The 11,680-nt window shown below is 46.0% G+C and overlaps 2 protein-coding genes across 7 annotated transcripts in view; one reads left to right on the top strand and one right to left on the bottom strand.

Annotated features, from left to right (window-relative positions):
• Window positions 1-16: 16 nt before the first annotated feature.
• RTN4IP1 (reticulon 4 interacting protein 1) lies at window positions 17-7,491 on the top strand. Of its 3 annotated transcripts, XM_068116520.2 has the most exons (10): window positions 17-157; window positions 279-537; window positions 1,562-1,713; window positions 4,616-4,684; window positions 5,040-5,164; window positions 5,259-5,307; window positions 5,422-5,552; window positions 5,646-5,829; window positions 6,464-6,556; window positions 6,817-7,491. In XM_068116520.2, exons 2-10 carry the CDS (start codon window positions 297-299, stop codon window positions 6,922-6,924), a joined length of 1,152 nt encoding a protein of 383 aa, XP_067972621.1. In that variant the 5' UTR covers window positions 17-157; window positions 279-296; the 3' UTR covers window positions 6,925-7,491. The 3 variants fall into 3 exon arrangements, with proteins under 3 accessions (XP_067972621.1, XP_067972619.1, XP_067972620.1); XM_068116518.2 differs by lacking the exon at window positions 5,259-5,307 and having other exon boundaries at window positions 5,040-5,234; XM_068116519.2 differs by lacking the exons at window positions 17-157; window positions 5,259-5,307 and having other exon boundaries at window positions 169-537; window positions 5,040-5,234.
• A 202-nt stretch (window positions 7,492-7,693) lies between these two features.
• LOC137427215 (uncharacterized) overlaps window positions 7,694-11,680 on the bottom strand; it is an 87,199-nt gene continuing 83,212 nt past the window's right edge. For all 4 annotated transcript variants that reach the window (XR_013623538.1, XM_078778568.1, XM_078778570.1 and 1 more), the window contains 3 exons: window positions 9,794-9,952; window positions 9,535-9,694; window positions 7,694-8,051 (listed from right to left, as the gene is read on the bottom strand). Coding sequence is in view for 3 of the 4 variants with exons in the window: in XM_078778568.1 (XP_078634694.1) it covers window positions 7,963-8,051; window positions 9,535-9,694; window positions 9,794-9,952 (408 nt within the window). In the remaining variant the exon portion in view is untranslated. The remainder of the gene's footprint in view (window positions 8,052-9,534; window positions 9,695-9,793; window positions 9,953-11,680) is intronic.

Raw genomic sequence — 11,680 nt, 5'->3', positions numbered from 1 at the left:
AAATCCGCGAAACGTTTCCGCCTTCAGTCCCTTCACGCCTTGACATATTATTGGTGTCGCTGGGATGTTAATCCTGACACGAAGGACACGGATCCGCGGACACCTTGTGGTCTAAGTCTTTTTAATAGGTTCATTTATTCCCTCGTGGTCGCGTCAGGTAAGAGATGTGAGCGGGTTTGTCTGCCTCGTGCTTCAGACGTGTGAACATGGCGAGCAGAGTTTCCGCGACGCGTCCTTGAGGAGGTTTGTGAACGAACGTGTCCCGTGGTGTGTTTTAGGATTTTTAACGGGACGAAATGGCGTTTCGTGGATTTGTTCCGGGGATGTTCAGACTGTGCGTTACCTGTTCGAATTCCGGGTTCTCGAATTACATCTCACGGCGGGGACACGCTATGTCTGCTTGGGTGTTGGACAAATACGGGGGCCCAAGGTGTCTGCGCCGTTCGAGCCGTCCTCTGCCGTCCATCGTACTACCCAACGAGGTGGTGGTGAAGGTGTGCGCGGCAAGTCTCAACCCCATCGACCTGTCCATGGCCCGTAAGGATCCAAAATCACTGGTCATTCGTCCTCTTTCAGCTATCGAGTCAAACCTTTTCTTCGTCACCTGGCACCTTTACTCTCCTTCCTCCTTCTATTTCTAATCCTTTCCGAACCTGCAAGCTCCACCCCTCCCACCTCCACCCCTCCTCCATCCCCTCACCCCCCCCCCCCCCCCCCACAAAACTTGTGACCTCCTCCCCCCCCCCCCCCCGAACGTGTGACCACCTCCCCCTTCTCCCACCCCCGAACGTGTGACCACCTCCCCCTTCTCCCACCCCCGAACGTGTGACCACCTCCCCCTTCTCCCACCCCCGAACGTGTGACCTCCTCTTCACCTCCGAACGTGTGACCTCCTCTTCACCCCTGAACGTGTGACCTCCTCTTCGCCCCTGAACGTGTGACCTCCTCTTCGCCCCTGAACGTGTGACCTCCTCCCACCCCCGAACGTGTGACCTCTTCACCTCCGAACGTGTGACCTCCTCTTCACCCCTGAACGTGTGACCTCCTCTTCACCCCTGAACGTGTGACCTCCTCTTCACCCCTGAACGTGTGACCTCTACACTGAACGTGTGACCTCCTCCCCCCCGAACATGTGACCTCCTCCCACCCCCGAACATGTGACCTCCTCCTCCCACCCCCGAACGTATGACCTCCTCCTCCCACCCCCGAACGTATGACCTCCTCCTCCCACCCCCGAACGTGTGACCTCCTCCTCCCACCCCCGAACGTGTGACCTCCTCCTCCCCCCTGAACGCGTGACCTCCTCCTCCTGAACATGTGAGCTCCTTTTTCATGTGAGAGGGCATTCCTTCATCTTTTTGTGTAATTTGCTGTATAATCACAGTACCTATTGTATTAATATTGTCATATTAATGTAATTGCCACGATTGCACCTGTTTGTTACCTATTTTAACAGTAGGTTCATTGATGTTTTTGATGAGATTTGTAGACTTGAATGTGTTCGGGGTGCACTCGCTGTGCCTCTGGTCCTGAATCACGGTGACACGATAACTCTGTGTAGGTGGTTATGGAGCGAGGTTACTGCGACTGCGCAGAGACCCGTTGCGTATTTATCCCACCAATAGCGAGTTCCCACTTATCCTCGGCCGTGACTGCTCCGGCATTGTCATGGAGACCGGTCTCTCGGTCAAGTATTTCCGGCCTGGAGATCAGGTACGTACATACACGTACATGTATATCTAATATATATATAGCTTTTTAAACACTCACTCACTGATTATTAACATTCGGTACCTTCCGGGTGTCGTATAAAGCTGAAATTTGGCGTGCCTACGGACATGAAAGCCAGTGCACCGGACATGAAAGCCAGTGCACCGGACATGAAAGCCAGTGCACCGGACATGAAAGCCAGTGCACCGGACATGAAAGCCAGTGCACCGGACATGAAAGCCAGTGCACCGGACATGAAAGCCAGTGCACCGGACATGAAAGCCAGTGCACCGGACATGAAAGCCAGTGCACCGGACATCAAAGCCAGTGCACCGGACATCAAAGCCAGTGCACCGGACATCAAAGCCAGTGCACCGGACATCAAAGCCAGTGCACCGGACATCAAAGCCAGTACACTGGGAAAAATCACACAAATGTTGGAAAGCGTCCGTAAATGAAAATTTACATTTTAAAAAACTGTAAACTCGTCCGTTTAAAAAACAAAACGACATCGCTCAATTGATAGCTAGCATTTGAAAATTGTATTTTCTATAATTGTAAACTGTGAAATAAAAATCTCAATGAAAATTCAAGTAAAAACCGTAAACACATCTGTAAAAGAAATAAACCTAAATTGATGTCTCGCCTATGCTTGCCTAAGGTGATGGTTACCTATAATCATAAAACTTCTGTTTATTATGTACGTACGTACGAAGCACGGTTTGTTATTCACAATGTGTAAGCATACCCCACTAGTATGTATGTACAGTCGTACCCCGACATTCGTGGGGATACGTTCCTGGTAAATGCCGCGAATGTGGGGGCATTGCTTCAATGGAAAAAGCAGGATAGGTTCCCAGCAGTTCGTGATTCATAAGGGAAAATCAAAAATCCCGTGGAAAACCCCGAATATGCAGAGCACAGGGCCGCGATTATCAAAGTAAACCGCGAATACACCTGCGAAAAACCGTGAATATGCAGAGCACAAGGCCGCGATTATCGAAGTAAACTGCGAATACGCCCACGAAAAACCCCGAATATGCAGAGCACAAGGCGGCGATTATCAAAGTAAACCGTGAATACGCCTGTGAAAAACCCCGAATATGCAGAGCACAAGGCCGCGATTATAAAAGTAAACAGCGAATACGCCTGTGAAAAACCCCGAATATGCAGAGCACAAGGCCGCGATTATCAAAGTAAACCGCGAATACGCCCGCGAAAAACCCCGAATATGCAGAGCACAAGGCGGCGATTATCAAAGTAAACCGCGAATACGCCCGCGAAAAACCGTGAATGCCGAATGGCGTGGTGGGGGATGGTTTACGCGCACGTACAGTTGTTTAATGCGTGACCCGTGGAAGATGCTTCTAGAAGTGATGTGTGCGGCTGGTAGGAAACATTTTCATGAGAGAGAATGTTAAAATTTTACGAACATGAATGCACTTGATTACAGTTTACATTAAATGTTTACAAATGAAATTCCAAAAGGTTAAGCTCACTCTTTTGCTGTGAGTGTCATGTTAACTTTATCAAAAATGATTTCGTTTGTGTTTCAATCTTGTGTGGTTGCCAAAAGTCGTCTTGATCCCGGAAATAGGCGCCATTTTAACTGCTCGGAGATGAAGCTTGGAGGATGATACGGTATTCTGTATTATCTTACGAAGATAGACGTTGGGTTTAAATTTCATAGTTTTACACTTCCTGGTATCACAGCCTTGTGTTAGAATTTCATTTTATTTTAGATTCAAAATAAAAGTTTATTTTTACTTGCGTTTCATGAACCAGCCTCGCTGATCGGCACAATATTTACATCATACGTCAGGTGTACCGGAAAGTAATATCGGTTTTTTTAAAGCTGTGCATTCCTCTGAAGAACGCCATTATTTTCCAGTACACCTGATATTACAGGGGAGAGTTGCACATTAATCGTGTGCACTCTAAAGGAATCGTGACACTTGAAACTAAGCAATAGATATCTAATCACTCGCGGTTCCCGATCAAAAATAAATGATGCAAGTAGAGATACATTGATTCAAAGTACATCGTCCCCATGCCAAATAAATAAATAACATATCGTCCAGTGCGAGACGTCGCCGGGGTGCCTTCGGTGCCCGGAGATGCCGCGATGCGGCACATGGAGATGGAAATGGGAGGGAGTGGTATACAAGAATTGATTAATTCATTGTGAATTAAAATCAATAAATAATGATCATAAAATAAATAATTTCTTAATCAACTGACTAATAACATCCATAAACCATTACCGTTTCATCTGAATGTCCAACTTTTTGAAAATGAATACATTAAGCAATTAATTGAATAATTAAATGATTAATCAATAATACCATTTACAGCCAAATCACTTGATCATTGCCGTGTCCGAATATCTGTTTCCTCCGTCAAAAAGTGCCTGATATAATGCCCAGATTAGAAAGAAAATAAATAATTACTTAATACATTTTATAATTCAGTAATTAATGAATTGGTTGATCAAAAAACAAAAATACAGTTTTTGCCAACGCACCTGCTCACTATTGTGCTCACTATTTCAGCTTCGTAGCTCAAAGGATGGCTGAGATATCGCCCGGACAAACAAAGAAGAAAACAAGAAAACGCAAACAAACAACCGGAGTGAAAACTGAGTTTTCAAAACCGCAAATACACGGGACACAGGGCCGCGAATGTCGAAGCACGTCGCATTTTATCAACCGCTAATATGCGGAACCTACGAATGTCGGGGTCAGGCTATATATTAATATATATACGTATATATATATATATATATATATATATATATATATATATATATATATATATATATATATATATATATATATACACACATACACACCCTTTGGGCACATGACTGTGGTGCGCCAGTGCTGTGATCGATTTCTACCTGTAGGTCTGGCTGGCTCTACCTCCGTGGAAGCAGGGAACCTTGGCTGAGTTTGTGGTTGCTAGTGGTAATGAGGTATGGACCACACGTGATTGGTTTATTTATTTATTTGCAGCAATTGCTTGCACTACATCATTGTCGTATCATTGTCGCTTGTTTTGAATGGTAATTGATCTTGCGCTTTTACTATTCCAGCACCGTCAGTAACATGCTCGGCCATTGACACTTCATGTGCCACCACAGCAATAGTGACGACACCATCCCCATTTGTCGCAGCCCACAGATTAGCTCTGCCACCTTCAGTTACCTTTTGACATCTTCCCAATGTCTGCTGTAAATACAGGTTAAAATGAAGTATTGAGTCATGACCTTTAACCTTTTTCGGTGACCCCATTGCCCTCCGATTTCCCGCTGTGCCACGGTCCATTAGATCTCACATAAACCCAAGACGCTGAGCCATACGGATGCGGCCTCCCTGCCATTCGTCGCGCTCACTGCATACGCTGCTCTCACTCACGCCGGGGGTCTCCACAGCCACAACACTAAAGGCAAGAGGTTGGGACCGTCGAGCAGGCTCTCGGCATTTTGTGAGCTGGAGCTACGTCGGTGCTTACCTAGCTCCTCGGTAACTCGTGTTTTCTGCTGGCAGGGTGCTGGTCTTGGGAGCTTCTGGAGGAGTCGGATTGTTTGCCGTGCAGGTGCACCGTCGTTTGTTTGTCTCTGTAGCAATCGTCCGTGTTTTATCAATTGTAATTAATGTTTCTAATAACACGGTGATTGGTATTTTACAAAAACCTTCTCCGCGTGTGCAGCTGTTGAAAGCGTGGGGAGCACGCGTCACGGTGACGTGCGATGAGGAAGCGGCATCACTGCTCTCGTCTCTGGGTACGGAACGTGTCGTTACACGGGAAGAGCGGCCAGCAGAGGTTCTTCGCAGTGAGAGGTGCACATTTACCTGTGATGCTGATGTCATGTTTACCACAGGTGTTGTGCTACCTTTTGCAACCATCTCTTGTCTCCCCTCGGACACCAAAAGGTTTGATTTTGTGCTGGACGCCGTTGGAGGCGAGACCGAGACTTGGGCCATGCCGTTGCTGCAGCCATGGTGTGGAGCCACATATGTGACCTTGGTGACACCTTTGTTGATGAAGACCGATGACCTCGGCTTGGCTGAAGGATTCGTCAGTTCTACTGCTGTACTGGGCCGTAAGCTCATTTCAGTAAGCCACTTCGGACTATCAAATTACCTTCATCACTTGGGGCCCAGGACTGCGAATGGTTACCTTTGCTCTCTTTTAAAGGGCCTAGTTTGGTTCATGCTTGTCATCGGTTGTTTGTTGTTTTGCCTCGAGCTGTACCAGTTTGGTGCTTTGTGTGTTTGGAATTTTGTAATCGTGTATTTTATATCTGCTACAACTCACTCATGGATGATAAAGATCACATGGTGCATTTTGGCCTAGTGTTGGCTTAACGGTTAATGTGGTTCGCTTAAGATGTTTGGGTCTTGAGTTTGAGCCCCTGTTGGGCCGTTGAAATAACACCAGGTTGGGTTGACTCAGCCTGTCATCCTACCGAGGTCGGCAAAATGAGTACCAGTTTACTGGAGACGGGGCACTGCATCATCGGCACAGCCGCACTTCAAGAAAACGATGCAACCAGCAGCCAAAGGCTGCATACAAAACAACAACATTGCACTTTTTTAATAGGATCGACAATCGTGTGCTGGTACCTTGACCAAATTCCAAGCATGCACTTTGGCACAGGGTTTAGGTCTGTTTTGTTGGCGAGCGTTAAGCTTGCACCGATTTGATCATTGGAACTAGTAAATTTGGTCTTGTTCTCACCATCCGGCAGGGCCTAGCAGGTGGTACACATTATCGTTGGGCTTTCTTCTCGCCCAGCGGATCGAGGCTGGATGAAATAACCACGTTGGTCGATTCGGGAAAGGTGAGCTTGAAGGAAACCATGAAACTGAATTTGGAATTCCTTTACCTTCCCTTGGTTTTTGGCTTTTGAGATATTTGCTGATTTATTTATTTATTTTGCTGCATAAGCTCGTGGGTAGGTAGGTGGTCCGAGATGAGCACACCTGAGCTTCAGATAGCCCGTGTTGTGTGTTATTATATGGGTCGCCGTGTTCTCGGTGATGTATTTGTAAATGAGGGACAGTTAAAATGCGCACTAAAATAACATCGTTGTGTCTGCAGGTGCAACCAATTGTTGAAAAGGTGTATCAATTTGATGAGGTTCCAGCCGCATTTGAAAAGTTGGAGCGGGGAAGGGCACGTGGCAAGACGGTCGTACAGAGAGCTTGACGTAGCGGGGCAGGGGCGGCACACATGCCCCTCGCCCGACCCGCCGAAGAGGCTGCACCTGTATAAGATGCGTATTCCCTCCGGATCGATAATGCAGGTTTATCCTGATTTATTCTGTCAGGTTTGCCTATTGTCTGATGCATGTCACCTTGTATGTAAGGTTTAGGATTTTCATTCCTACAAGATAGAGTACGCAGTTGTGCAAAATGTACGTGGGTGCAGCCGAGCTAATCCAGCCTGAAAACGTGTCTACCTGTGCTGATTTATTCGTGATTATTTTCACTCTACTTGTACAAATCCATGTCGAGGGTTCGTGTGATCAGGTGAACGTGCTAGTCTAGCAGCAGCGGATTAGTACGGATGTCGGATGTCCGCACGCCGTGTTTCCACCTGTGGTATTATTGATGCCGTGGTCACAGTACGAGGCCGATTATACCTTCTGAACACTAATATCGTTAAAAGATGGAAATATGATGACAGGACAAACATTTCACTGCAGCCTCTTCGTTTTGAGATCAAGATGATGTAAGAACGTTAATCCGCAGTAATAAATGCAATGGAATCCTCTACCTTGTGAAACGCAAACGCACCTTGCGCATTGCAGGTGTATCCTCCCGCTCGTCTGGTTCACGTTGTTAAATGGTTATCAAACGGCACCGACCACCATGATGATAACATTTGTACTCTTCATTCTCGGATGGATACCCGATCTCTTGGGAACTTAAACGTGTGCGCACACAAACACCGTACTAGTATCCAAGATGCACGATGGAAATTGAAACCATTTTTATTTTACATTTTTAATAATAAAACGTAACTACAAACAGTGTTAGCCCTGCAGCCTCTGGTGACTGCTCTCCAACAACAACACCTGTTGCATGAAAATACTGTAAAGCACTGCATTGTGTGATATCTCGAGCGACAAGATCTGTCGCTCCACGATGCCGCTGCGTCTCTTTTGCTTTGTACAAATATGCAGCTCCTTCCTCCACAGGTAGCATAGTCGGTGCACCTTCCCCGTCGGGTCATCTCCAGCAGCTATACCATTTCCACCTTCCAGCACTGCCGTGGTTCGTTGTCCTGTCTTTCAGCCAGAGCCACGTGAAGGCAATCGTATCCTCCACCACCTGCGAACACAGTGTTCATGTGCCAACGAGCACACACAACCGTTCGACCTCTTTATTCTGCTGATGTACCGTAAACGTGAGGGGTAGCTCTAGCACCGGACAAACATGTTTCACTAAGGTTCAATTGCTTGTTAACCTCCATCCGCCTTCGGTGGCGGAGGTGTGTTTTCACCCCTCTGTTTGTGAACAGGATTTCTCAAAAGGTTGTGCACGGATTCGGACGAAATTTCGTTGAGAGGGATGGGTGTGCGACACGGACAAGTAGATTCGATTTTAATTGGACCCTTCAACCCTCTCATCTCTGTTAAATGTTCCTTCAACCCTTCGATGTCAGAGGCTGCGCTGGAAATTAGCATCTCCACAGGACTTGGAAAAATCCGATGATGCACGTGAAGGGAGATCAGATCGTTGAGCGCTGCAGCAGTTATTAAGATTGGCACAGTCATCAAGATTGGCACAGTCATCAAGATCAGGAGACAGAGATAGAGTGCTTCAGATCAACAGACGATAAGAAGTGATAAAAGACCGAGAAGAAACGCGCTTATGCGCGACCAGATGAAAGCAGCTGGAGAACACCCGGAGACGCGGATGGAATTCCTCCATGGAGTCCTAAGAGAGATTTGCGTTCGCCTCGGTACTGCTGAGTGCGCCGAGCTTGCAGAGAGGGCTACTGAGACTCACCTCTCCGAACAAGCTGCGTGTCTTGTTCCTTTCTCGGTCGACATGCAGAAAGAGCAGTCACTTCCTGCCGGGACTGGAACCAAACTCCCTCCAGAAACTTTGCCGACCTCTCAACTCTGGGTTTTACCGATGGTTTTTTTTGTGTATTTCTCCAGTGTCATGTTTGTTGAGTGGATGGTTAACATAAACAGATAACCTGTACGGATTATCATGGGCGCGGGGTAATCGTAACTGTTTAATCTGTATCGGGATGTTATAGTCCAGTACTGTACATCGATCCCGTTATTGCTGCTGATGCGTTTTTCTCTCCAATCTCCTCTCCCCCATTTATTCAATCTGATTACTTAAATTAACTTTTCGGCTGGTTAGCGGTTCATCATTTGACTATTGATCCCAGCGTGGTTGAAAAACATGATCATGGGGAATCGGTGTCATCACCTTACAGGAGGTTTTATAAAACTACTGCTGGATTACCTAAGTCACCGCTCGAACTTCCATCCTGTTTCAAAGGGCAATCCAGACAAAGCCTCAGATTCGCGTTAGAGCTATCTGTACACCGAAAACCGACGCAAAGATCAATTCGGCTGGAATCGAGAGGCTGATCTGATTCTGGGACTGCAACATTGGTTTCTGGAGTGGGGTTGGGACACTGATCCGAATCTGGGACTAACATTGGTTTCTGGAGTGGGATTGGGACACTGATCCGAATCTGGGACTAACATTTGTTTCTGGAGTGGGATTGTGACACTTGGTCGAATCCGGCAACCATACTATAATACATGTGGTTCAGCTTTGCTCTTACCTTTTACAGAAAGCACAAGGTTTGATCCAAGTAAGCTGACAATCAGCCCATCACGCATGATACGCCACTTCTGGTGTAGTTTTTGTTGTGGAAACCACGCTACCACAGATGCACCAGGCTTCCATCGACTCCCCATGACCTCCAGGCAAAGATCACCAACCTACAGCAGTCACCAAAACGGTTGTCAACTCATGAGAATTCTTCACATGTGGTGCAGTCATCATGGCAGTTTTTGTATAACTATACGTTAGGTCACTACCTGGGACCGCAGGTATCCTTGATCATAAACCCAGTTCTGGTCATCGCTTCCATCGTATGGCTGCACCTGAACCTGTGCAGCTGTGGCCTCTGTGGCTGTGCCCACAACTGTCAGAACACCTTCAACACCAACGCTTTGCAGGCAGAAGAGCACCATAGGCTAGTAAGAGAGAGAGTAAAGAGCATTTTCGGACATGATGATTACTTTTTCCATGAGGAAGGGAAATAAACATCAACATTCTCAATAATACAGCTGTGCTCACATAAATGCAGTAAACCTCCATAATAGGCCCTCATGTAGAGATGAGACTTGTGGTCGTTTCTAAAGTCATTATTTTGTGTTCACATCACAAACGCCATGGTCATGGATGCTGAGGAGGCTCCGACCAGCGGTGACACCATTCTTCAAGAGGAGCCGATGGACCATTAATAACCCATGGTGCTGGGGCTCCAAATGAAGACACAATTAAATAATTGTGAATCAAGCCAGAAACTGGTCACAAGTCCCACAGGGATCTATATTAGGGCCTATATTATTCATCATGATCTTCACCACCAAAGGTGGATGGGAGGTTATGTTTTCACCCCTGTCTGTTTGTCTATCTGTGAAGCAGGATATCGTGTGTGTGTGTGTGTGTGTGTGTGTGTGTGTGTGTGTGTGTGTGTGTGTGTGTGTGTGTGTGTGTGTGTGTGTGTGTGTGTGTGTGTGTGTGTGTGTGTCAGCCAGACAAGGGCTAATTGATTAGAATTTGGTGAAGATCTGGATACGAGTATTTTTTCAAGTGATTCTTCACTGTTGAGTGATGGGGCCAAAAACGATAGCACGATATCTAAAATGGTTGTGGATGAGTTCTGACCAAACTAGGTGAATGGGTAGGTGACAAGCTGATTCCATTTTGGTTCATGTCCGGATGCAGATCCGGCCTATCAGTGGGATGCAAAATGGAAACTAAAAATGGAAATGGAAACCTAAAAGACTTAAAGACGTCGAATACCCTTGAAGACACAAAAGACCCAGAGGACCCCGAGCCCCAAAGGATTCCGAGGACCAAAAGGACAAAACCACACGCATCCTGGCGAGGGTCTCCAATCTTGAGCTCTTTCCCGTTTCCCTCCCAGAGGAGGGAATTGCATTTGAGTCCCTTTGTCTGTTTGTCCGCACAGAATAAATAAGATTTTCTCTGCAACTGTTGGTCTGATGGACAGGAAATTATCACCATAGTGCACCTCCTCCTGAATAATTTGTTCATGATAATTATGACGTCATAGGTCGCATGGTATGGGCACCATCTTGGAAAAACTGAAAAACTTTGCACCTCTATATCTCAGTGCTGCACAGAAAAAATTGAGACATGGCTTATTGTAAAGAAATCTCTATGGGGAATAACATGTTAATGTCATATAGGTTCGTCCATTATGACGTCATAATTCGACAAGTACAAAACTTCATCCAATCAAGATGAAATTTATTGAGCGTCATCTATGGATAAATTGGTAGAGAGAAAAAAGATGACGTCATTGGTCACGTGGTTCGGCCGCCATGCTTGTTTTAACACAAAAGCCTTAAAAATCACTAAAAACTGCAATATTTGGGGTCTGCAATCTCTGATTGTTCTTTCTTTCTTGTTTTATGTGCTTTCTTCCTTGGTTTATTTTACACGTTTTATTAGGCCTTACTATTTTACACTTTCGCAGAAAGGCCCATCGAAATGACGGGCGACTCTTCTCTATTTTCATACTATTCAACCTTGAAACCTTCAGCTAAAACCAAAATGACGTCCAGAAACCTTCATTTATGTTGCTGGTGTCACATAAAAGGCCATCAAAATGACGGGTTGGAGTTGTTTTTTTATTAAGAACTTCAAATATATATATATATAATCTTTCT

The sequence above is a fragment of the Myxine glutinosa genome, chromosome 5 (genome assembly GCF_964187855.1).
Source record: "Myxine glutinosa chromosome 5, kmMyxGlut1.1, whole genome shotgun sequence".
Taxonomy (NCBI): domain Eukaryota; kingdom Metazoa; phylum Chordata; class Myxini; order Myxiniformes; family Myxinidae; genus Myxine; species Myxine glutinosa.
Note: the sequence above shows the minus strand (reverse complement) of the source record. Positions and strands in the feature narration are given on the sequence as shown.